This window comes from Eptatretus burgeri, chromosome 6, assembly GCF_056783735.1.
Source record: "Eptatretus burgeri isolate ZD-2024b chromosome 6, Ebu_testis_v1, whole genome shotgun sequence".
Classification (NCBI taxonomy): domain Eukaryota; kingdom Metazoa; phylum Chordata; class Myxini; order Myxiniformes; family Myxinidae; genus Eptatretus; species Eptatretus burgeri.
The window spans coordinates 9,996,253-10,021,491 of NC_140966.1; the positions used below are offsets into that span (position 1 = coordinate 9,996,253).

Consider the following 25,239-nt stretch of genomic DNA (forward strand, 5'->3'; position numbering starts at 1 on the left):
TCGACCTACCTAAGTACCCACACGGAGGGTAGACCGGGCGATCGCACCTCGCCGCAGGACGACTTCGGACACGGGCCACTTTAAGCGACCCGTTCCGTACTATCGGGATAATCGAGCGGTGTTATCGTCGGCCCCGACGGTTCGATTAATTATCGGGCGTTTTAGCCCACGACCAACCCTTTACGTGAAGTAAGATGGAGATTCAATACAGGAAAAGACGAAGCGAAACGGGAAAACAGTTCAACAATAATCACATTTATTTCGCGATGAACGGAAAGCACACATATACAATTACACCAAAAGCTAATGTAAAAGGAGAAGAAACACACAATATTACACAAAAAGCAAATATAAAAGAAGAAGACAATGCAGAGCTATCCGACTACCGAGCACACAGCAACACTTATACAATTTTACTTCACAGACGGCGCCGACAACACATATACCCAAAGCAAAAGAAAAGGACCACCCTCAAGGATGAGGCGGGCCTGGGGCCGAGACCGCGTCGGGACTACCCGTCTGATGATGAGACGCAAAGTGGCGGTGGCGCCCCAACTCCGCGGGCCTCGCGGACAGTCTGGTAGGGGGTGGGAAAGGGGCCCCCTTGTCACACTATCTCAGCGCGGGGGGAAACAGGAGGGGGTTGTTGATGCTCGGGGGAAAGGAGGATATCTCCCTGTCTCGGGTCCCGCGACGAGCATCTCCACCACGACCTCGGTCGCGCCGCCGGCCTCTCCCTCCGCAGTTCCCCGAATCCGACGCGAGCACCCCCTCAACCGCCTTCGCCGCCGCCGCCTCTCCACAGCTTCGTCCGATCGCCCTCTCCGTCTCCTCTCTTGACTCGTCCCAACTCTTCACTGGCTCCGCGAACTCCCAACTGCGAACTGCTTTGACTGACGAACGCAGCCGTTTATATCCCCCGCGGCCTCGCTCCTTCACCTTTGACCCTTTACCTCCGACCCTTCACCTCTAACTGGCTCCCCATTGGACCGAGGAAAAGTGGGCATGAATGCTTTTTGATCCATGAGTTTGCATATAGCGACCACACTCCAACGCCCTGGAGGCGGGGCCAAATCGCCCCACGCTCACCGATAGGACGGAACAGAAGTGGGCGTGAGTCGTTTTTGATCCGTTTTCTTCGGAAAGTCTGTGATGTTTCTGAACACGCTGCTCGGTGCGCGCCCTGCACGAGTCCAGTATCGGTGCCCACAAGTGGCGCAAGAATGGTGGTGATGCGATGGTGGCGAGTTGTGACGGTAAAGGTCGTGGCTGTTGTTGTGAAGCGGCGTTGTGGTTGGTGGTTGTTGTGTGATGGCTGTTGAGACGTGGTTGGTGGTGGTAGTAATGGCGGCTGGTCCAAAATAAAGATAGTAAAAGAAAAACGGCTATCCTGAAGAGTCGCAGCCCGACTGAATGACATTTATTCCCTCGAAACAACGGGTTTGGGCCTAACTACACATATACTTACAGAGATATCTCACCTAAGGGACCTGAATGGTGGTTTGTGAATTTCGTCAACCACAACAATATATATATATATATATATATATATATATATATATATGTATATATATATATATATATATATATATATATATATATATATATATATAGTGCTTATAGAAAGTCGACACTCCCTTTCAAAATTTTCACCTTTTGTTGCCTTACAGCCTGGAATTAAATTGCATTAAATCAGACTTTTTCCACCTTCATTTACACATTGTAACCCACAACTTCCAAGTGAAAAACAAATTCTACAAATTCCAGAAAATTAATTAAAATTACAAAACTAGAATATCTTGGTTGGATAAGTGTCCCCCCCCCCACCCTTGAGTTAATACTTGGCAGAAGCACCTTTGCCAGCAATTACAGCTCTGAGTATGTTGGAATAGATCTCTACCAACTTTTCACACCTTGATTAGGCAATATTTGCCATTTCTTCTGCACAAAACTGTTCAAACAGTCACATTGTGTGGGACCGTTGATGGACAGCAATCTTGAAGTCATGCCATAAATTTTTCGATTGGATTTAGGTCGGGACTCTGACTGAGCCACTCAAGGACATCTATCTTTTTGTTCCTTCACCACTCGTGTAGCTTTGGCTGTGTGCTTCAGGTCATTGTCATGCTGAAAGGTGAACTTCTGTCCCAATTTCAGCTTTCTTGCAGAGCACAGCAGGTTTTCCTTTCGGATTTTTCTGTATTTTGTTTCATCCATTTTCCCTTCTATCCTGACAAGTGCCCCAGTCCCTGCTGATTAGAAACATCCCCATAATATGATGCTGCCATCACCATGCTTCACAGTAGGAATGGTGTTCTTTGTGTGATGTGCTGTGTTGGGTCTGTGCCAATCGTAACGTTTTGCATTGAGGCCAAAAAAATTCCGTCTTGGTTTTGTCAGACCACAAAACCTTTTGCCACATGGCTTCAGAATCTCAGGAGTGATTTTTATTTTTTGCATTCCTCAAACGGGACTCAAGGAGGGCTTTTTTCAGTAATGGCTTCCTTCTTACCACCCAACCGTACAGGCCAGACTCGTGGAGTGCTTGGGATATTGTTGACACACGCACACAGTCACCAGTCTTTGTCATAAAGCCATGTCGCTCTTTCAAAGTTTCCATTGGCCTCCTGGTGGCCTGTTTGAGCAGTCTCCTCCTTGCTTGGTCATCAAGTTTAGAGAGACGGCCTGATCTTGGCAGGGTCTTGGTGGTACCATACGCTTTCCACTTCTTAATGATTATCTTGACTGTGCTCCATGAGATATTCAAGGCCTTTTAAGTATTTTATACCCATCCCCTGATCTGCGCCTTTCCACAACTTTATCCCAGAGGTTTTTGAAAGCTCCTTGGGTCTCATGATTGAGTCTTTGCTGTGAAATGCACTACCCAGCAGAGGAAACCTACAGGAACAGCTGATTTTATTCTGAAATATGCCGAATCACTACAATTTAACACAGGTGGAAGCCAATTAACATGTGTGATTTTGAAGGTGATTGGTTACACCTGACCTAATTTACAATTGCTATTATAAGGCGGGTGGACACTTATCCAACGAAGATATTCTCGTTTTATCTTTTTCATTAGTTTTCTGAAGTTTATCGAATTTGTTTTTCACTTGGAAGTTGTGATTTACGATGTGTAAATGAAGGTGGGAAAAGTCTGATTTAATGCCATTTAATTCCAGGTGAAAAGGCAACGAAAGCTGAAAGATTTAAAAGGGGATGTAGACTTTCTGTTGGATATATATAAATACAAATATATCATAAGAAATGAGATTAATCGGGTGTCTGTTTGTCTGTCTGTTCGCGTTTTTTGCAAGGACCACTGGACCGATAACTACAAAATTTGGCACACAACCCAAGTCCGCTCTGGGAATTGTCCTCAGGGTATTTCCATCTACCACCTGAGGCTTTAAAGATCACTTTTCTGGATTTTTCATTTATATGCAATCTCATTGGTTAGAGATATCATGTGCCATGTAGCACGGCCAAAGGCCAGCACACCTCATTAGTCGAGCTGTGTCTTCCACCCGTTGGCTCACTGCACAGCTAGCCTGACACCACGCCCAATTGGAACTGAACTAAATCCAATAAATAAGATTCATCAGATGTCTGTTTGTCTGTTTGTCTGTCTGTCTATCTGTCTGTTTGTTCGCATTTTTTGCAAAGACCACTGGGCTGACAACCACCAAATTTGGCACACAGACCAAGTCCGACCCAGAGGTTATCTTAAGTGTATTTTCATCCACAACCTCACCCTTTAAAGACCCCGAAGAACCATAAGACCTTTAATTTTACATGCTTCAGAGATTAGAATACATGCTTGAGAGAAGACTTTATACATGCTTGGGAGTAGGACCCTTTAAGACCCTGAAGACCCTAAAATCCTTAAGACCATTGAATTTCCGAACACAATTCAGACACTTTAAAACTCCGTATACCCCCAAAGACCCTCTGGACCCCAAAAACGGTTAAGATCCCTAAGATTCTCGAAGACCCTTTAGTCTTTTGAAGACCCCTTTGAGCTGGAACACCCTTAACACCCTGAAGACTTCGAAGACCCTCTAGACCCCTTAACCCACTGCTGTTCTGGCTTTCCTGCCCCTACACAGTTCTCTTCCCCCCCCACCCCCACCCCCATCAGTTTGGAACGGAATATTCACAATCACTCAAGAAATACCAACACCCTCCCATCCCCTCCGCCCCCCAAATATAGAAGTAGCCTACATATTCATTCCTAAACGGCCATATTTTCACCTCGAGGGGTCAGCTGGCGAAAGTATTTTGCCTATGACTTTCACAAACCGGCTGACTCAGCTTGACGTTTCACTAGGTTAGAGCAGGCATTTGTAATTTGGCTATGGTGCCAGTGATAGTTCGCCTACTCTTCGTGAAGAACACCATGGGATCTTTAATGTCCACCAACTAATTCCAGCAGATGGGATGTCCGTTTAACATCCATCTGAGGAATGGCACACATTGATGCCTGTGAAATACCAGGGTGGCAGTTTATAGCTGGGCCGAGATTCAAACCCAGGCTGGACAGCTTCGAGGTGAGTGTGCTATACCTCTAAACTATTCTGTCAGCCCAGTCTACACGTTATGAGGAAAAAAAATTCTTTAGTTTCTATACATACTTAAATGTATTTATTTAAAAATCAAAATTAGGTATTTGAAGAACTATTTCAATCATGATTCGAGAACTTATTGAACACCCTTCATAATTGTGCCTGGTGATGTAACATCAAAACTGTCAAGAAAAGTGTCGTACCACTTTCATACATGAATAAGAAATGTGCTAAAGCAATGGCATTTCTACTGCTTGGCAAGTGTTCAACAGTACTCAGAACTATTACCATCCATTATCTCATTTTCTTGTGGGGGTAAGGGATAATGCTTTTGGAAACCAATTCAGATGCACGTGGGTGTGATGGACATTGCTATTTGGGAATTATTCATCACATGTTTAGGTGCTCATAGTCCAGAATTAAGAGAATCGACTTCAACTGAGACAATGTTAAGATATTGTTATAGTTCTCGGAACCGTGTGCATACAACATACAGGTGTCCCAAAGTTAGTTATTCCATTAAGTATATTTGCAGATAGAACCCCTCCTGGTGTGTAATGGGAAAGCGAAAGGGGGTGCGTTGCGATGTTTTTTTAGTAAGGTAAATAAATCTTTATATCCCATCCTCCATTGCGATCCACGGTACCCAAGCGCTTGCAGCCTTCGGTTCGCTTGCAACAATGTACCACGGTCCACCTGTTGTCTCTGGAGGCTCGTTTTTATGAGACAGAATCTTCGCTGTCACAGTTCCTATTCGGCTTCTCCAAATGCTCCAACTCTTTCTTGACGAGTCCCCACGCGTGGAGTGGGCGGGCCTCGCCAGTGCCTGGCCAAGGCCCCGCCCAAAAAGGGCGGACTCACGGGAGCCCCGTCCAATCAGGGTAGACAGTGACGTCAGTTTTGACCAAGGCCCCGCCCCGCTGAGGGAGGTCTATGAACCACGACATCCTCCTCAGTCTTGAGTTCTTTGGGGGTCGTTCATTCTGTGCTTGGAGGCCAGAGTTGGTTGGAAAACGAAGTAGTTCCCGCTGCTTGGCTCCGCTCACGTCTCACCCCGACGGCCCGACTACTGGTCGCGGCCCACTCGAGCTCCTCCACGGACCCGAACTCCACATTGGCGGCTGTGGACCTGACTGCATGACTGTTGGCAGGTGCCGCACCACGGAGCATTCCTTTCCCCGAGACTCAGGTACTCGAAAGAACTGCGACCTCAGCTCGCCTCCTTCCCTGGCTGCAAAAGTCCTTTGCCTTCAACTTGGTTTATTTTGTCCGAGTGTGTGTCTGAGTGTGTGGCGCCAGTCTAATAAGTAGAAACTGTATGTTTTTCGATCATTGTAAATCTTGCCTGTGTATTCCTGCGTAAGTCTGCTCTGTCTTCTTTTGTAAGTTGCTGTAAATTGTCACACTACATCTATTTTCTTTCCCCTGCATAACACCCCAATAAACCTGTTTCTGTGCCACATAAATTTCTTCGTTTATAATAAATAAATTATTGCAGAAATGTTCCCAGTTCATTTCCGTCCTTTCTTTCAATGGTCCAGCATGGTTCGGATCTGAGTTTTAGCCGGGTCTTTGTTCCCGTTAATCTGCTCATCCTAGCCGGCACGGCCTTGGCAGTTCCGCTCGACTACACCCGAACCGGAGTTGGTAGTCGGTAGTTGGAACTCTTCCGCAGTCGGTAGAGTGACCCGGTTCGAGCAAGACGTGCCGAAGGCATAGTTCCCCTGTAGACGACACCGCGTGGTTAATTAGGTAAATTGGTTCAGACAAAAAGACCCTACGCTACGTAGTGGAGGTGTTGGCGTCCACGGTCGGTTAAGCAACCCGCCGCCTCATGGAGTTATCCGAGAGGGATTGCCTACAATTCCGGAGAGTCTGGTGAGAATCGACGTAACTTTCCCCACCTAGTGGTCGTTCTCGCCACCGGGTCTCTGGCCCGCAACAATATGCACAGGATCAAATAGTGCCCTTTAGAGAGACCAGAGAAACCAGGATATGCCATGAAAATGTGCCCTCGGAGTACACAAGCCCCTTCCCTCCCATTGGAATGCCAGGAGACGCAATGAGACACATCGGGCTGCCGAGGCAGTTTCATTGGCTTCAGAGTACAATCGTGGATGGGTCACCACGCCGACACAGGATACTTGAATGGCTTATTACCCCAGTTAGTTGGTCCTCATTTTGCCGACCTTGGCAGGATGACAGGTTGAATCAACCCACCTGGTGTTATTTAAACAATACGACAGCAGCTCAAACTCAAGACCCTAAGATCTAAGCCAACACCAGGCTGCTTTACTGTTTTTATCAAAGACAAATTAATGCCTTGCATTTGAGAAATGGTTATCCAATGATGCAGTGTCATTCATAAGGATATAATTATCATCCTGATTGTACTTCCTAGCTGAAGACGGCCATTCACAAACAACCTGGGAATATGAATATATTTTTGCTGGACAATCTGCTGCCCAGACAACAACCACACTGAGACAGCAAGCAGTTTAAACTGGTGTCGAGGGATCGATTCAGTTTTGAAGGAACAGCAATATGCACCGAACTGAAAATGTGTGACTTGAAGTGGTTGTTCAAGGTGTTGTTGGTCCCAGCTGCTGTTGTGTTTCCTGCCGGTACAAGCCATTGGTCTGGGAAGGATTGTTGGAACAGGAAGGGGAGTTTCTGCAGTGTATTATCAGCAGTATATACTGCAGTCATATTTTATTGATGTAAAGGAAATGGATGTTGATTTGAGATTGTGTAAGCTGATTAAATGGGAAACTCTGTCCTGGATGGGCAAGCTTCCTAACTTGAACTTCCGAATAAACATCGTCTTGGATTATTCTATCTCGATTAGAAGTGAGTATTCCATCACACTCCTGATCTGAGCCTTGTGTTCTCTTGAGGGTTTAGGAAGTGAACCACTTGTCAGAAATTGCTCAGCATCAGTCTTGTTCTTGTCGTGTTGTTATCATGAAGATCTGCTCAATGTTGATACTAGTAGTAACCACAACATCCCTCTTATACCCTTCAGCTGACCAACCACTCACCGTTGTGCAGTAACTGGAATTTAGTCCATCAGCCTTAACCTTTCTTGAGCTGACCACATCACCACATTTGCGTCAAAGGTTAACACAAAAGGCAAAGGCAAACACTATCTTCTCTCAGCCTACAAAGTTTTCACCTACAGAACGATGGAGTGTATTCTTCACTGTGTACTGGGGTTTGAATGAACCACGTAACACTTGTGGATGACTTTGAAACTGAAGCTTTGAGTCTGAAGATTGTCAATCCTATATGTGTATTTGAGTAGGTCCAATATCAAATCCTTTTCCGCTTACAGTGCACAAAGGTTGGACGTGTCATGGTCTCCCATTGCTTTAATTCCAGTTTTACCCCTTCTGCACTCTCAACCTTGTTCCTGTCAAACCATATTGGGTCATACACACATTGATAATAATTATTCTACTTCAACATTATATGAGCTAGCTAACAATGGAACTTTGTACTTTCATGCCTTTGAATGCTATAATGTCGATTTTAAACTTGGCTTCCATGTCCATTTTAGTTTTGAACTTCTTGTCTCAAATTCGTCTCCAGCTGTTCCAATACAGTTTCAAGACCTTGACCCCCTCGACACTCCCTTAAATAAACTTGTTTTTACAGCTTGTGAAACCTGAAGCATTGGTATGGCAAATACTTTTTTTTTCCTTGCAGGAAAATATACCACAAATGTGTAGACATCCGTGCAGTGGCATCCCAATAATCATCAGGTTATTGTTGAAACATAAAGTCATTGTAACACATCGTTGTTCCTTATTTGGTAAATTCGCTTTGTCCACGATATTGATGACATGTATCTTATAATTAAAATATATGTTTTCAGGATATTCAGGCCAATCTTTATGCTCAGAAATATATATATATATATATATATATATATATATATATATATATATATATATATATATATATATATATATATATATATATATATATATATATATACATACAACGAGAAAGGAAGCTTCCAAGTAATTCAAGGTAATATTTATTTACCCAACTTGTTTTCTGTTGCAATTCCAACATCATTCATTACTTTGTTTACAAACTCAGTTCTGTGCAACACCTATGCTTTACACTTGTGTGAATGTGACTAGTAACATTTGAGAAGGGGTTAGCTATAGAGTTGAGAAATTAGTATGACATTGTGGCTCAGAGGCACCACAATGGTTTTCATTGATCCACACATGATGCCACTCTCCCATCAGCATATTGATCTCATAGATCTATAGATATAATGGAGAAAATGTATGTATGTACATATTTACAGGTATTGGACAAAAAAATGGAAACACCAAGGTAAAGTCACTTATAGGTTGTTGGGCCACCACGTGCAGTCAGTATGTGCCATAGTATAGAATCTGCCAGTGTCTGGAATTTTGCAGGAGAGATGTGGCACCATTCTTCCATGAAAAGTCAATCAACTCACACCTGTTTGCTGTGGATACCCATCAAGCTGCAGATGAAGGCCATGTCTGTGGATGGGAGTTCGAGTTTGCAAATTAAGGAATTTGTACAACGCAGGATGCTGATTCAGCAACTGGCTTTGGAGGCCAACTTTGAAATGTGGTTTGTTCAAGAAAGATCATGGCTAATAGTGAGACCCAGGAGTTTGAGGGACCAAACTTCCTCAAAATGATTGTTGAGAAAGTAGATGGGTGGGTTTGCCTTCTGGTCTTTTTGGAGAGAGATTGAGATTCCTCAGGATTGAAAGACACATTCCAAGTGTTTGACCAGCTTATGATTTTGTTAATGTCTGAAGAGAGGGAAGAGGCTGCTGCCTGCCCATCTGAAGGATGAGGGATGCTACAACAGAGGGTGGAGTCATCAGCAAAGAGATAAGGGAGATTTTCCAGAGGCTGAGAGATTGTTACTTAAGATTGGGAGCAAGACTGCCCAGAACATGCCCTTGGGGCACTCCAGCCTTAACAAGAAGAGGATGAAAATTATGAAAGGATTCCATTGAGAGCCACACATTGGCTACAAGAGTAGAGAAAGTCAGTAAGCCATTTGTGGAGTTGGCCTTGGATGCCATAGGCAGAGTGCTTGCAAATCAAGACGGTGCCATACTGGACTGAGAGGTCAGGATATGTCGAGAGAGAACGCCCTGATATCTTTTTTGACATTGAGGGCTCCCATCTATTGTTGGAAGAGTCAAAGCAGCATGTCCAAGGTAGAATAACGTTGTCTGAATCCGAAATGGTGATCTGAGATTAGGCTTTTGGAGTAAAGGAGGGATTCCACATCAACTGTGATGATGGATTCCATGATCCAGCTGATGATTGGGAGTAAGCTCATAGGTCTGTCATTAAGGGGATCCCATTTTTGAACATTTTTATGTTGAGGTGATGTTGGCTGATTTCGAAGGAGATGGAGGATTACCTAAGGCAAATGATAGGGTGAAAAGAGCATAAAGAGGATGTGGAACAGCAGTAGAACATGTTTTTAAGGACACGTGAGCTGATGCCATCTGGTCCAGTTGCAGAATCAAATTTGAGGATTTCGAGAAACTTCTCTGCCTTCTCAGGTGCAAAAAAAAAGGCGTGATTGGGTAGGGGTGGGCACATAGAGTGGGTGGTTGAGGACAATACCGGAAGAAGAAAAGAAAACCGGCCGGAGCAAAAAAACAATGGGTAATCCACAGCTGTTTTTCTGAGTGCTGCAGATTTCTGTGTAGCTCCTTGTACAGGAGCAAAACATTCAACCAACCCCCTCTTGAACCGGAGGTACCCATCACAGGGTCGGCATCTTGCAACCTGTCAGCGACTGCCCTCATATCCTGCAGCACCTTAGCCAGGAACTTGATGGTCAGATTGAGCCTCCCCACCTCTTCCTCCTCTTCACTGCCCCCCTCCTCAGAAACCTTGATGATGACCTCCGACTCCTCTTCAGTCAGCTCCTCCCCATGTGAGACGTGAGCTCCTCCAATTCCTTTGGCTTCATATAATCGAACCCTGAATATCTGAAGCACAGGGGGCGCCAACATAGAAGGAGGTCACGTTTTATAAACCGTGAATGTCAAATCCGTGAAGTCGTGATTTCACGGTACTAGGTTTTTGCATCTATAATCTAAAAGTTGAAGTGTGTGTGTGTGTGTGTGTGTGTGTGTGTGTGTGTGTGTGTGTGTGTGTGTGTGTGTGTGTGTGTGTGTGTGTGTGTGTGTGTGTGTGTGTGTGTGTGTGTGTGTGTGTGTGTGTTATATCATATCCACGGCTGATGCTGGAATGTACTAACAGGAAATGGGATGAACCCGACACCTTTCATCCATGGATATTTCTTGTCTTCTTAAATGTCCGTAAGTCCGATTTTCATTCAGGAACAGAACAATTATGGTTAACTTTTTTGAAATTCCCACTCTTTTATCTAAATTCCTAAAATTATGTTTAAAAGACAATTTGAATCACAAATTTCACTCTAGCAACAGCCAGTTAAAAGTGGCCGGCAAGCAGAACTGAGGCAGCGTAAAAACACACACACACACACACACACACACACACACACACACACACACACACACACACACACACACACACACACACACACACATCGCATTTGCTGAAGTTTAGCATTCGTACATCATTTTGAAAGTCGCGTATTGGAATTAAAGAATCAGCACTAAAGTTTGAAAACTTCTTACAAAGAGGCTCTATTTAACCATTCCTATTCATAGCATTCAAACTATTGTCTCATCCATTACCCATACCTGACATAGTGTTAGGGTTACTCTGCATGCTGGTTTCAAGATGCCTTTGTATGTGGCCTAAATTTAGAGCCATAGACAGGCACAGACTATCCCACGACTCCACCCAGCGCCACCCCAACCTTTCCACCACCCTTAGTCAAACAACCTCTGAAAGAAACATTGGTTCCTTTTGTCGATGAGGAAGAGAAAGCAGAAGACAAGGGTGGTTTGGCTGAAAGTAAAGTTTCATTGGTGAGATACCTGAATTGGTTTTGATTGGCCCAGATTAATTTGGTGGGTTGTACATTTCTTTGTCGTATTGATTAATAAAGCTGGAATACTTTGCAAGTTGTGCTGAATGGTAAGTTAACATCAATCCTTACAGTATGTTCATAAATTATGAAAGATAACCTGGAACATTGTCAGAAGCTGATGGAAGACTATAGGTTGTCAGATTTTTAGTGTACATCATTTAGCTTGTTGGATGACCTTTCCTTTCCATCTCCTGTTCAATATCTTAAATTTATCACTTTTTTTATTTCTTACACAGTTTTCATATGTCCACAACTCATCTTGTCAATCTCTATTTCATTTCCTCAACCTCCAGCTTCTCCCTATATCTTATTTATTGTTTTTACATCCATTGCCGTGTGCCAGCGATGGATGGGGATGTCTTTGGCACCATTTTCCATTCTTTGAACAAAAGTACGAGTCTTCTAGGTGAGTAAAAAAAATATTCTGTCTCAGATGCACTGTCGTCCCTCATATTAAACCGTGCTGTGTAATCTCGAATCCCATTCCACACAGCAGAATATCGTTTCTCTCATTTTTATCCCTCTCTTAAAGTTTCTTGTATATTGCTTTATCCCCCAGTCATCATTGTTCGTATCTTGATCTGTCATGCAAAGCATAGTTCAATTGTTGGCACCATGGCCAAATTCCAGCTCTAACTTTTGCTGGGAAGGCAATGGCAAGACACCCAGTATAACCCTTGCCAAGAAAGTGCTTCGGCAGCACTGATGCTCCAGAACAGAGTATGGTGCATCAGAATAGGCATCTGTACACTCACCTTTGAAGTAGTTGTGGAAAGGGCAAGTCAGTGCCTTAAGGTCCAGTGTCATCGTCGACAAAAAAACAGGGATTATCTGTACCGTTTTTGTACTTTGGATTATCTGTACCATTTTTGGTTTCGCTTGCATCTTGATCCTTGTCAACAAGCTTATTTTTGACTTGCTACAAGATTGTATGTATTGTGCGCACAGCACATACATCTGAGCTGGCAGCAAACATGAGTTGTAGTGATACTTAGCCTTTTTTTGTATTATTTTTCTTGATACCCACAAGCAAATAAAATATGGTATCATCTTTATCAAATAGGATATCATCTCCCCAACCATTTGGACTGAAGACACTTTATTGTCAGGATGAGCTCTCCAGCCCTGAAAGTGGCACAGGATGCGATCTCCAGCCCTTGATGGATGAGGATTGGTCCTTCTCTTCGGCTGTGGTGCAAATGGGGCCATAAATACATGAGCCACAGCAGGTGCTATTGCCTAGGATCTTGTGTCACCCAAGGTGGGTGTGTAGGGAGGTTAAGGCTGAAGCAACAGAGAAAAAAAAATTTGGGGAGCAGGAATTTCAACATTCTCAAAATTCACAGGATTGCCATGGGTGTTTTGTTTGAAATGAAAAAGCACTTCTGTGCATGAGGTCTATCGATTAATTTATTAAAATTAAACAATATTAGACATCACATCTAATTTATTTATTATTTTATATTAAAAGAAAGCGAGAATGAATTTTATAAGTGCTCTCATAATCTATACTATAAAAGTGAAGTTGTTTGTTTATATATTGTTACCAATTTGGAATTCAATTGCACACAACATACAGGTTCCCTTAGTCAACTATGTCAATAAGTGCATGTTCCCTAGATAGCTCACCTTTCATTGTTTAAATGTTCAGAGATTCATTAGATGCGCTGCGGATCGATTTAATAGTTAGGGAGCGAACAATGGAGACGTCCCTCCCCCTCTTCTGCAAAGAGGAAGAAGAACCCTGCCATCCCGTGATGTCAACAACTCCCTCCCACCCGTGGTTGAGCGGGGGGGGGTGGATCACGAGGGCATGAGTCACGCCAGGTGCGGGGGAGGACCGCATTTGCGCCAGGCGCAAAGGATAAAGAGGACATCTTTTCTTTGTTCAAAAAGAGTTTGTGGGAGTCCCGTGGCAGAGTTCGAAAAGAGTCCCGTAGGAGTCCCGTGGTAGGGCTGAGTTTGTGGGAGTCCCATGGCAGAGTTCGTGAAGAGTCCCGTTCTGAGTCCCGTGTGCAGAGTTTGTGTGCTGAGTCCCGTGGAAGGAGTAAGCTTTTTTTTTTTGCTTCGGAGAGAGCAGTCGTTCAACAGGCCATCGGGTCCTGCTTGGCTTGCTTGGCTTGAGGCCTTCGGAAGCTTTTTGCTTCGGCTGGCTCAGTGAGCTTCGGCTGCTGCTTTGTTTTGGAAGTAACTTGAGCGAGTTGTTCGGCTCGAGCTGCGAGTGGAGGCTTCTTCCTCTTCTTCCTCTTCTTCTTGGTTCGTGGAGCTTTTCATTCTCCATTTTGTTTGCCGGCTTGGTGCGACGCATTGGCCTCTTCTTGGAGTTGGATCCTCGGGGAAGCGACGATCGACAGGAAGGATTGGCGCCTCGTCTCACCGGCACGTGTTGAGAAGCGCGGGAGGATTCGCGGGAGCTCGGGAAGGATCGCGGCGATTGGATCCAGCTCCATCTCGCTGGAGCCCGGGTCCGGACAAGTTGAAGACCACACGAGGTGGAAAGGTTCGAGTCAAGCTCTGAGTTTCAGCTCACCTGTCCTCTGAGCTGGAGCTCGTGATTAAAGGCCTCAGCCACCGTTTCTTGTGTTGTGTGTGTGTGTGTGTGTGTGTGCGCGCGCGCGCGTACGTGTGTCCGTGGGCCCGTCTAATAAGTAGGAACTGCTGTTAAGTGTAAATGACTGTACATAATAAGTAGACGGTTGTAGTTCTTTTGTCGTGCTTTTGTTGCTTGTATAATTGCATACGTGTTTTGCCTTATTTAATTGCATACGTGCTTCATTATAATAAATGCCCTTGTGTGAATGTAAACCTGCTCGTTGCGTCTATTCCCTCATTGACTGAACATTTCGTGTTTTGGGAGTTAGAAAGCCGTTGGTTTGCCGTAATAGGGGGACATTTGGACCGACGGTTCTCGGCGATTACGCTGCTCGGAATCGCGCACGGACAGACTCGCCTCGGCGGTTTGTTCCGTACGAGATCCGTCGAGGGTGGAATACCCCGGTAGTTGGATCACGTGGGTATTTAGGTAAATTGAAGATTGGCAATCGACCCTACCCCACGTGATCTGCCGATTGGCGTATTTCGGTTCTTGTACAAGGACCCGTCTCTCGGAGTTATCCGGGCGGCGATCTATATTCCAGGCGATCGGTCGGGCCGACTCGACTTGCGGCTCCGTTCAGAGCGGTCGGTTGGCGGCTGACCCCCCGGCCGTAACAATATGCTTCAAAACTCGGAATATATTGGTATAACTCGGCCGGGGTTCACGCCGACATCCCAGATTCAGAGAGCCGACCCCTGACCATAACTCCGCCGAAACCGTGGAATGTTAATTTTCTGATTGTTATTTTTCGTTTTTCTAAAGGAACATTTTCATTGAGCAAGGCCTGTACCAAGGGTTGTCCCTCCAACTGATACAGTGCAATGGCTGCTGAAATCATTCCAAATGAAGACAATGTTAAGGTGATCTGCATAACAAACAATGGTAGCTGGGAAGATGGTACATCTCATCAAGCAACAGAAGCTTATTGCAGAGCGATGTATGAAGCCAGAATCATTCCATTGCCTAGGAGGGTTGTCACAACGCACTGGCTGAAAGGAAAACATTGATTTCATGATCACCAAGCTAAGTATCTGAAATGGTAAAGAAAGTAGCCAGGGAGGGATATCAGTGAATCAGAGCACAGAATATCCCGATGCATGGTGAAATGGGGCTGGCAGGATGGTCTCAGAGGTATGCATCTCACCTTGAAGCTGTTTGGCCTGGATTTGAATCTCAACCCAGCTGTATAATATCATCCCCGTGTTTCACAGGCAGGGTGATACATCGATGTGTGTGCCGTCCCTTGGATGGACGTTAAATTTGGAGTCCCATCTGCCGGTGTTAGTTGGTGGACGTTAAAGATCACACAGTGTTCTTTGCAAAGAGTAGACAAACTGTTTGCCCACACCCTGGCCAAATTACAAATTCCTGCCCTAACCTTAGTCGAATGTCAGGCCTGGCCAGCTGGTTCATGAAAAATCTTGAGCCAAACTTCACCCCCAACCTCCCCGGCCAACCCCCAAACTCACAATAACTTGGAACATTTGTGGAAGTTAAGAATAAGTAGAAGTTGGCTGACAAAGGAGGTGTGAGCTGACTTTGAAGCAAATGAAAGATGTCCTCAGGCAAATGATAGGGTGAATAGAGCAGAATGTTTGTGAAGTACATCATTCTGTCTTTTGATTAAATCCGACAACAAAGCAAGGGGTAAAAATGCCTCGTGTTATTCATATATTTTATCGATTTGATCATGATGATGTTTGTCATGATTAATGCAAAGCAACTCAAGACAAATGGCCCCAATTATTCCCACGTTGTGGGGTCTGCCATTGTCATCTAAGTCTTTCATGAAACGGCTGGTTATGCCTGAAATTGAACCTAAGGTGGCAGAAATTTGTACCTGTCCAGGATGAGTGAGATCACCTTAACATTGTCTTCATTTGGAATGATTTCAGCAGCCATTGCACTGCATCAGTTGGAGGGACAACCCTTGGTACAGGCCTTGCTCAATTAAAATGTTCCTTAAAAAAAAAAAACAGAAAAAAGCTCACCTATTCTTTGTGGAAGACACCGTGGGATATTTAACTTCCACCAACTAATGCCGGCAGATGGAATACCAAGTTTAACTTGGTCCACCAATCCATCCGAGGGACAGCACATGCATCGATGAATCACCCTGCCTTTGAAACACCGGGATGACAGTTTGTAGCTGGGTCAGGATTCAAATCCAGGCTAGATGGCTCAAAGGCGAGTACACTTGCATCTCGGCCATCCTGCCAGCCTTCATGCTAATGATATTATCATTATGCCATGACCGTCGGACGGAATTGACTAATTTGTGGTTATAATAATTTTAACGAAAAATCAAACTTGGGTCAGAGACAAGATGCTGGATTCAGGATTTGAGGAAGAAGTATTAACAACCTAACGTATGCTGATGATGCTACTCTGTTGGCAGTAAGTAAAGAGGACTTGATGAAACTGCTGCACAGTTAAGAAGGAGAGTGAAAAAGTTGGTCATTATTTAAACCTCAAAAATATTTTTTTAAACCTTGTTCACTGAGAAGATCGATGAGTTCAGATTTGGAGACGGTCATGTGGAAATGGTGGAAAGTTTAGTCTTCCTGGGTTCTAAGAATGAGGTACGTGGAGAATGTGGAGGAGAATATATGAGATTATTTGCATTGGAAAGAACAGCAATGTCAGCACAGTATTGACAAGGATCTGGAAAGACCAGGAGGAGGCTGGTGAATACTCTGGCATTCCCAGTTGCAATGTGAGTTGTGGAGAAATCTTATCATGAATGTTTCGAGAAATCTTAACATGAATGTCCCCAGAGGTCGGCCACGACTTGATGGAACTGGATAACTGGTGAAAATATTTTTTTACTTGGGTGTGCGAACCATCGACTCTTAGCCTATACACCATCCATGTACAAGTACGTCAAATTTTCTCCAAATTTCCCTCAGGTGAGTATTAAATAATACTGGCAATCGTGAGGGGTTCTGCATTGAATAAAGGTTACAATTGGGCCACAAGGTTGCCGAGGGCAATTGCGCACATCACACTTGAAGCCATGGTTGAGAGAAATCATGTATGAGGCCCCAATATATGTTTTAAACAATTCATATGCAGTGCATATGTAATGTGATGGCGAGAAAAAAAATCGGACAGCCAATGGGATACAGAGACTCCTCGATTTACACTTGAGATGCGTTCCTAAAAAACTGAATGTAAAATGAAAAAAAAGTCAATCAAAAACTATTTTCCCATTGGCATAATGTTATAAATAGAATATGCGTTCCTGGGTGGAAATTTCCAGTCCTAACCAAAATCTAACCTAAGTAAAGACAGTTAGGGCCGAATTTACGAAAGGTGTTTAAGCGTTAGACACGTGTAGAATCACTAATTGTGTGATGATCACCCGTTCAAAGTGAATCGCCAATCTCAGAAGAGTGATTTATCCAATGCAGATCAAAACCTTATCACAAGCATTAAAATAACAAATAAACTTGTACATGTCGGTGAGGGCATGTTTAAGCATGCATTTAAGGCCTTTAAGTGCTTGAATGTCAAGAGGATAGGAATAGGGCAGTTCATCGACATGCATTGAGAATCTCCGAGGATAGATGCAATCTTCTGGAGATGTACAACAATATCAAATTAGTGTGCATTTTGCCTTCATCTTCATTCTCCTCCAGAGGTCAATGGCAGAGGATTTTGCGCACTCTGGGAAATGGGCTGGCATAATTTTTGAAATATCTTCCCATGTGAGCTGCTTGTTTTTTTATATGTGCCTGTGTCACTTCTCCTGTCTTGGATTGTTATTTAGTGAACCTTGCATATTACTTTGATGAAACCAATTTGTTGCTCTCATGAGAAATTGTCCCCTCTTTTCATTCCCTACATGTTGTCGTTGTTGGAACACAAGAACTAAAAATTGACATACGTGAGACCAATGCGGCACATTCATTGAGGTGAATTCGTTAGGTAACCTCTTATAGGGGAGTTGAATAAAATAAATGTGTAAAAGGCATTGAATCATAACTTAGGTGCACAACACTAATCGGCTGTTTCGGCCACACAACTAATGGGCTGTTTCGGCCACACAACTAATCGGCTGTTTATCTCCCTTTGTAAATTGCTATCTTGACAGGCGATTAGCTGTGTGCATACAACTGTTTTTGTCACCGTGTAAGGGTTAATCATGTGTTAGCAAACGCTCGCTAAACCCCTTTCGTAAATTTGCCACGAAATGTTTAAATGCAAAACCATCCTTTATGTTTAAATGCAAATAAATAAAAAATGCAAATAAATATTTGAATAAATAAATTATGGATGGTTTTAAGTAAATGCATGTGGTACTCAACAAAATTTGTAGCGTGAAGCGAATGTCCATGTCTGGGAGGTGCTGGTGGGGTTGCAGCAGTTACTGAGATGATGCACACGACTTAAGTGTACTCAACTTTATTTTGGTGGCGTTACGAGGAATTGTCCTCACAGTCGAGGGAGGTAGACTGAACGCATGGGCAATGTTCAACAAATGCTCACCGTACTCAAATCGCTTCACCACGACCATTTCAATGTCCATACTAATAGCTTTATGAACCTTCTTGATGGGAGTCTCAGTTAGAAAACTTGAGGGTCGTTTACCACTCATGATGAATGGAATTGGGAGAGTTTCACACAAAAATACCATCAGTGAAGGTCGGACAATACCTCTCACAAGTGCAGCACAGACTGGGCATGACTGAGAGTGAGATAAGTGGTGTAGTGTATGTCGTACCTCCGTTCCCCTTTTGCGCTGGCACAAAATCTAAGAGAAATTCCGTGTGAAAGAAAACGTTCACTCGAATTGCGAGACTTAAATAGAAAATTGTCAGTACTTTGTCTATAGTGTTAAGTTGAAAAAACGTCAATAGAATGAGTGTAAATTGAGGACTAAGAGTGCATCGTTCATGTATAAAGACTCATTTAAGTACCATTATTAGCAAACGATCATTGTGGCCTAACTGGCAGCTTACCTCGAGGCTTAGCAAGTCAAGACGGCTGGTGTCAGGTCTATGGGGAACATGATAAGCATAGAGTGCCTTTTTTTACATTCTAGTGTTCAACAGTAACAACTGTTTAAAAAGGTAATCATACATTGGACAAAATTCACTGAATAGTTTGTGGTTATAAGAATTTTTTACTTCCGGTAGGTGTGCCCCATGAAACACCATGATAACCTATTTATACACTTTAACACAGAGTTCGTCCAAAGCAGAAAACCAATCCAAGGCAGAAAATGGGCCAATGAAGTCACTACAACCACCGCTGCCTGACCACAAGTCCCCCTGGCAAGTTCGGTTGAGATTGGATAAGTAACAACCAGATGTATTGCGGTCAGACAGACAGACAGACACCAAATTGCACAATTTAGTATAATTCTCTGGTCTCAGCAGTGGTTTCTTTGCTGCAATTCTGCCACGGAGAACTGCTGCAATCAACCTGTGCACAATGCTGGATGAGATGTTAATGTTCAGGCCTGTTCTCATTTCATTTGTCAGCTGCTGCCTTGATTTTCTGCTGTCATGTAATCTGAGCAACTTCAAGTGCTTGTCTTGCTTTAGGGAGGTTCTTCTGTGTCTCCCTGGCCTTTTCTTTTTCTTGTACCGAGCCAGTTTATTTTAGGCATTGCAAAGTGTACCTCACACCATTGTAGGAGATCTTCAGATTTTCTGCTATTTTCTTCAAAGTGTACTCTTATTCTCACAGAGTTTGGATCTTCACACACTTCTGTTGAAAGTTGCTTCGTTGGCACTATCCTGAACCCACTCATCGATTTTTAAGCAAGAGAACAAACTGATGAAAACTAATGTCACATATTCATGACTTTACAACTGTTATTTTGTTTTCATATAATTTGCATTAATATTGTTGCAGAAATGGGCCCTTAGTGGGTTATTAAATATAGGATCAGCCCAGATCCCCCCTTAAATGCATGTTTAGCCAGGTTGTTCGGTAATTGGATGTTACATGTGTGTCGGGAGGTGTATCAGGCTGTCCAGTGTTCATACAGTGGTGGTGTACCGAGAGGCGCCTTGCTTCTTTTTCCTTCCCCCCCTTGTAGCTATCCCCGCCCAGCGCTCTGAGAGTGTCAGTCAGCGAGACGTGTTGGCAGCCGATTGGTGGAGAGTGGCTGCGGACTCAAAGGATGGACCAATCACGTATCCCTGGAGGCATCCCAGAAAAGCGAGCCCCAAGAAGCAAGAGAGTAACTGCCTGAGTGTCGAGTCGCGATCTACTGTATAAGGGACGGCTGTGTCTGTCTGCGATCTGCTTCGTGAAAAAGACAAGAGGAACTGCATGAAGTCTGTCTGCCTTCTGCTGGATGAGAGGCTGCAGGTGTCAGTTGGCGATCTGCTTCGAGAGGGATGGCTGTGTGAATCTACGATCTGCTTCGTGGAAAAGGCCCGCCCCGAAAGGCAAGGGGAACGGCTTCTGTGAGTCGGTGATCGGCTTTGTGGAGAGTGGTTTTGGCCGGCTGTTCCTCCTTGGCCATGGACCCAGTCTGCGGAGCCCAAGACCCCGATTTGGCGTAGTCTGGTGAACAGGCCAGGCCTGGATTTGTATACTGGACCTTCTGAGAAACCAGCTGGAACACACCATAGATCTTCCTATCTTGTGCCGTCGACCTTACGGGTGCTGGACGCGCCGAGGCTGCATGTGCCGGGAGTGGTGCGCCATCTTGCAACGCAGCGTGCTAGAGCTTGGGCGCACGAATCCGTTGACATCGGCTTCTCACGAGCCGCATTCGTTGCTTCGACACTTCCTCTCGTCCATGAGGCATCACCAAGTACTCCGTGTCTTATCTAAGGTTTATTTCGCTACGGCTCCCTTCGAAACCCGCATCCGTAGCTCCCTAGTTAAGAGCGGGTTATAGATTAATTATAACATTGTTGTGAATGTTTTGCTTGTGTCGTGTTTCCCCGATGTGTCCCCAATAAATCTGGCTGATTCATATGAAAGTTGCCGCCTTGAGTTTATTTGTGCCGCGCTGAGGAACAACCGCTCGATTTGTATATAAAACCAAAATGGTTACGGACTGGCAGACTTCGCTCGGTCTCTGACAAACCCAGTCTGTAACCGGGGTCTATTTCCCCAACTGGCAAGGCTCAGGTGTACTTTGGTATCGTGATCCGAGGCACGTGACCCGAGGCCTGTGCCGAGCCAGCCGGCGTTATAACCCCTGAGACGGCGGTGCTGTCAAGTGACGCCGAATCTTCAACATTTGGCTGTCAAGAGTAGGGTGCGATTCCCTCCACCGCCGATCCTTAACAATATAACTGGTGTTGAACTTCAATAATTTATGATTATTACCTGGACAAAAATGCAGAAACTGTTACCTACATTTTTTTTTTTGTTATAGTAAGTGGATATTACCAGCACATGACAATATGTGTATTGCAAAAATATAACTTGTATGCATACTTAAAGGTAACTGTGATATTAAATTGACTTTCACACAAACTTGAACTATTATCTACCTATATTGCACACTTCCAACTTCCCACACATCGTCGACCGAGAATTAACAGGGTCTATCTGACATTTCATTCAAATTTAGAAGAAGTCCATGTGGAAGGGCAACAGAGGAAACTAAGTAAGATTATTTTATGTAACCTTTATATGTACCTGTTATGTAGCACACGATATGAAAATAAAATGTTATGAGATAGCGGCAATTCCACTTTGAATTTTTGATTTCATTTTTCTCAAACTTTAAAAAAAGTGTAGTTGGACCCTGTTAATTCTTGGTCGACGACATGTTGAATGGTTTCATGGAAACTTCTCACAAATCCCAAAAATATAATTTGTTGTCTGTCTGTCTTAAAACCCCAAATATCCCAAAGACCTTTTAAGACCCTGCAGACCACTAAGACCCCTTCAGACCTCTGACCCTTGAGACCCTAAAGACACAAAAGATCCTTTATACCCCCAAAGACTCCAAATACCCTGAAGGCCCCAAAGATTTGTAAGACCCTTTATGATCCCGAAAACCCTTTCAACTATTTCAACTGATTTTTGAAATCAGCAAACATTACCACCCTGCATAAAAAAGGTGCAAAAATAGATCCCTGCTATGACAGACCATTCAGCCTTCTCCCAATCATCAGCAAGGTTATAGAATCCATCATCGCCTCAAACATTAAATCCTTCCTCTTCTCCAATGGCCTAATTTCCGATCATCAATTTGGTTTCAGACCAGTACTCTACCCTGGATATGCTGCTTCTGCCCTCCCAAAAATGGATGGAGGTCCTCAAAGTCAGACATGAAATCAGAGACATATACCTAGACATATCACGTGCTTTTGACACAGTCTGGCACCCTGCCCTGCTCACCAAACTACCTTCCTATGGTATCCAAGGCCATCTCCACTTATGGCTCACAGACTTGCTCTCCTGTCACAGTCAACGTGTGGCCCTAAATGGAGTTCTCTCATCCCCTCTTCCTGTCCAGGCTGGAGTTCCTCAAGGTAGTGTTCTGGGCCCTGTTCTTTTTCTGGTTTTCATGAATGATCTCTCCGACTCTCTGGAAAATCCTCTATATCTCTTTGCTGATGACTTCACCCTCTGCCGTACCATCTGTCATCCCTCAGACCGGCAAGCAGCAGCTTCTTCGCTCACTGCAGATCTGGATAAAATCACAAACTGGTCCAACACGTCGAACATGTCTTTCAATCCGGACAAATCTCACACTCTCACTTTGTCTCTCCGAAAAGACCAGTTAGAACCCCCCCCCCCTCCACATCTACTTTCTCAATAATCCTCTGGAAGAAGTCCTTTCATTCAAGCTTCTGGGTCTCACTATCTCCTATGATTTTTCCTGGGAAAGCCACATTTCAAACCTCGCCTCCAAAGCCAGTCGCCAACTGGGAATCCTCCATCCTGCAAAGTCCTTCCTCGGACCACCTGAGCTCCTGACCACTTACAAATCTTTCGTCCGCAGCCTGATGGTTACTGCTCTCACCTCTGGGCTGGTGCTCCTGTCTCTCACCTTTCTCGGCTTCACGCTGTGTAAACCAAGGCATTTCGGATCATTGGCATCTCCCGCGATGAGGCAGAGTCTTTGGGCCTCTCACTCTCTCACCGCAGGCAGGTCGGTGGTATTTCTGTCTTCTACCATCTCCTCTCTGGTCTCGCCCCCCCCCCCAAAGACCTGTAAGACCCTTAAAGCCCCTCACACCCTTCAGACACATTAGACCACTTGCACCCTTGACCATTTCGATCCTCAGACCACTTGTAGCTCTTTAGAACCTTTTTATATGCTTGAGTGATTAAATCTGTTCGATCCCTGAGGCACCAACTATTATTGGAACATACCCTTTCGAGTTTTGACCATCGAGAACCTTTTTGAGCACACAACACCCTAAGATCTCTCGTCTTTTTGCAAAACACATACTGTACTTGTTTCGGCAAGTAATGTGCAAACTCTTCCCACCCAGAATGTGGGTACTCTGATGTCTAATATCTTACCTGTCATAGAGAGGGGGTGGGATGGCAGGAGGGAGGGGAATGGGTGGGAAGAGGGAAGGTTGTGGGGTAGGAAGAGGGAGGGCAGGGGGCGGGTGGTTGGGATGAGGCAGGGGAGGAGGGAGGGCAAGGAGTGTGGTGGAAATCCAAGGGGAGGGGAAGGGGTGTGGCGGGAGTCCTGAGGGAGGGGTAGAATGGGAGGAGGAATGGTGGGGCGAGGGAGGGGAAGGTGTGGGAGGATGGATCCGGCATTGCCCAGCAACGCCTGGTACCTTTTGTGTGTTTAATATTGCACACTTCTAACTTTCCACAAATGTTGATCAATAACTCTATTTTTCACTCTCTGTGTACTGCTCTTACACCTCCCAAACCCCAGGATTCCTTCTGGCTGTGACTTCCCCTCCACTCCCACCTCATGTTTGCTTGTGCGTTATACCATTCTCCAAACAGTGATGCCACCATCTACATCTCTCACAGACAACAGGGACGAACTTTGAACCACTCATCCCAACCCTCTCTTCCTCACACATGGCACCATACCATACAAATTGGCTGGGTGTTGGTACCCCAAAGGACTTCTGTGACTCCAATGGACTGACTCAATCTGTGAAGCTTCCCCATCTGGGTTTCTGTCAATGACAAACCCTCCCTTCTGGATTTGGTTTTGAGTTTTGACCAACTTCCCCGCCAATGTGTCGTGCTCTTCCATTGCTACAATTGGTTCATCTGATCATGTGCTTGTGAAAGACAATGTATCTTTTTTTATATTGTTTATATTCTCAGAGAACAGCCTCAGTGCTGGCAAGTCTGACAGTTCACTCAGGCAAACTGGCAGGGACTTCAAACAGCCATTGCATTTCAGGACTGGTCTCCTATATCTAACGCCCATGATATTAACTCAGCCTGGGAATTGTTCCTCAGAAAACTGTGTTCTCTTATTCACAGATTCATCCCATCTCATCTTAATTTTTCTTACCTTCTTCCCACCCTTGGGACACTGAATTCTGTGGTAAGGAAGTTGCCTTGAAAGAATTTGCGTTCTCATGGAAGGCAAATCTGAATGAGGGCAACTTCAGATCATTAACGAAACCCGCAACAAGTGTTTCCACTCTCAAGAAAGCCAGAAAACAACATCTGTCCAATGTCACGATTGGACTTTCAAATTTGTTTCCCTCTGCTGAAACTTGGTGGTGCCTTTTGAAGTCTGTCTCCAGTGTACGTTCCCCCTCCATCCCTTCCCCCACTTCAAATGGTACCACAGCCGATTCTGCTCCCGAGAAGACCGAATGCCTCAATTCTGTGTTTGCTTCAAAATATTGTGCCCCCAACCCCTCGCTCACTGTACCCACCATACTCAGTTCCACTTGACTGCTCCTGGACTCTGTCTTTTGCACCTGAAGGTGGAGAAGTTTCTGGCAATCCTCGATTCTGATTCTGCAAATGATCCAGGCGACATCAACTCACGCGTCCTAAAAACCTGCTCTGCTGCTCTTGCACTCCCCGTCTCCACCATTTTCACCTTATGATTTGCCCAAGGTCATCTTCCATCTACTTAGAAGTTGGTCAACATCG

At 44.5% G+C, this 25,239-nt stretch overlaps 1 protein-coding gene across 3 annotated transcripts in view; it reads left to right on the top strand.

The window, feature by feature from the left end:
* The first annotated feature begins 11,357 nt into the window (after window positions 1–11,357).
* The window catches only part of LOC147024231 (gap junction beta-6 protein-like), a 49,290-nt gene continuing 35,408 nt past the window's right edge, over window positions 11,358–25,239 (top strand). The window contains exons 1-2 of one of the 3 annotated variants that reach the window (XM_085883935.1): window positions 11,358–11,553; window positions 11,909–12,021. In XM_085883935.1, the coding sequence (XP_085740061.1) occupies window positions 11,498–11,553; window positions 11,909–12,021 (169 nt within the window). In that variant the 5' untranslated portion in view covers window positions 11,358–11,497. Of the gene's footprint in view, window positions 11,663–11,908; window positions 12,022–25,239 lie in introns of all 3 variants that reach the window. The other 2 variants (XM_085883933.1, XM_085883936.1) reach the window with 2 other exon arrangements.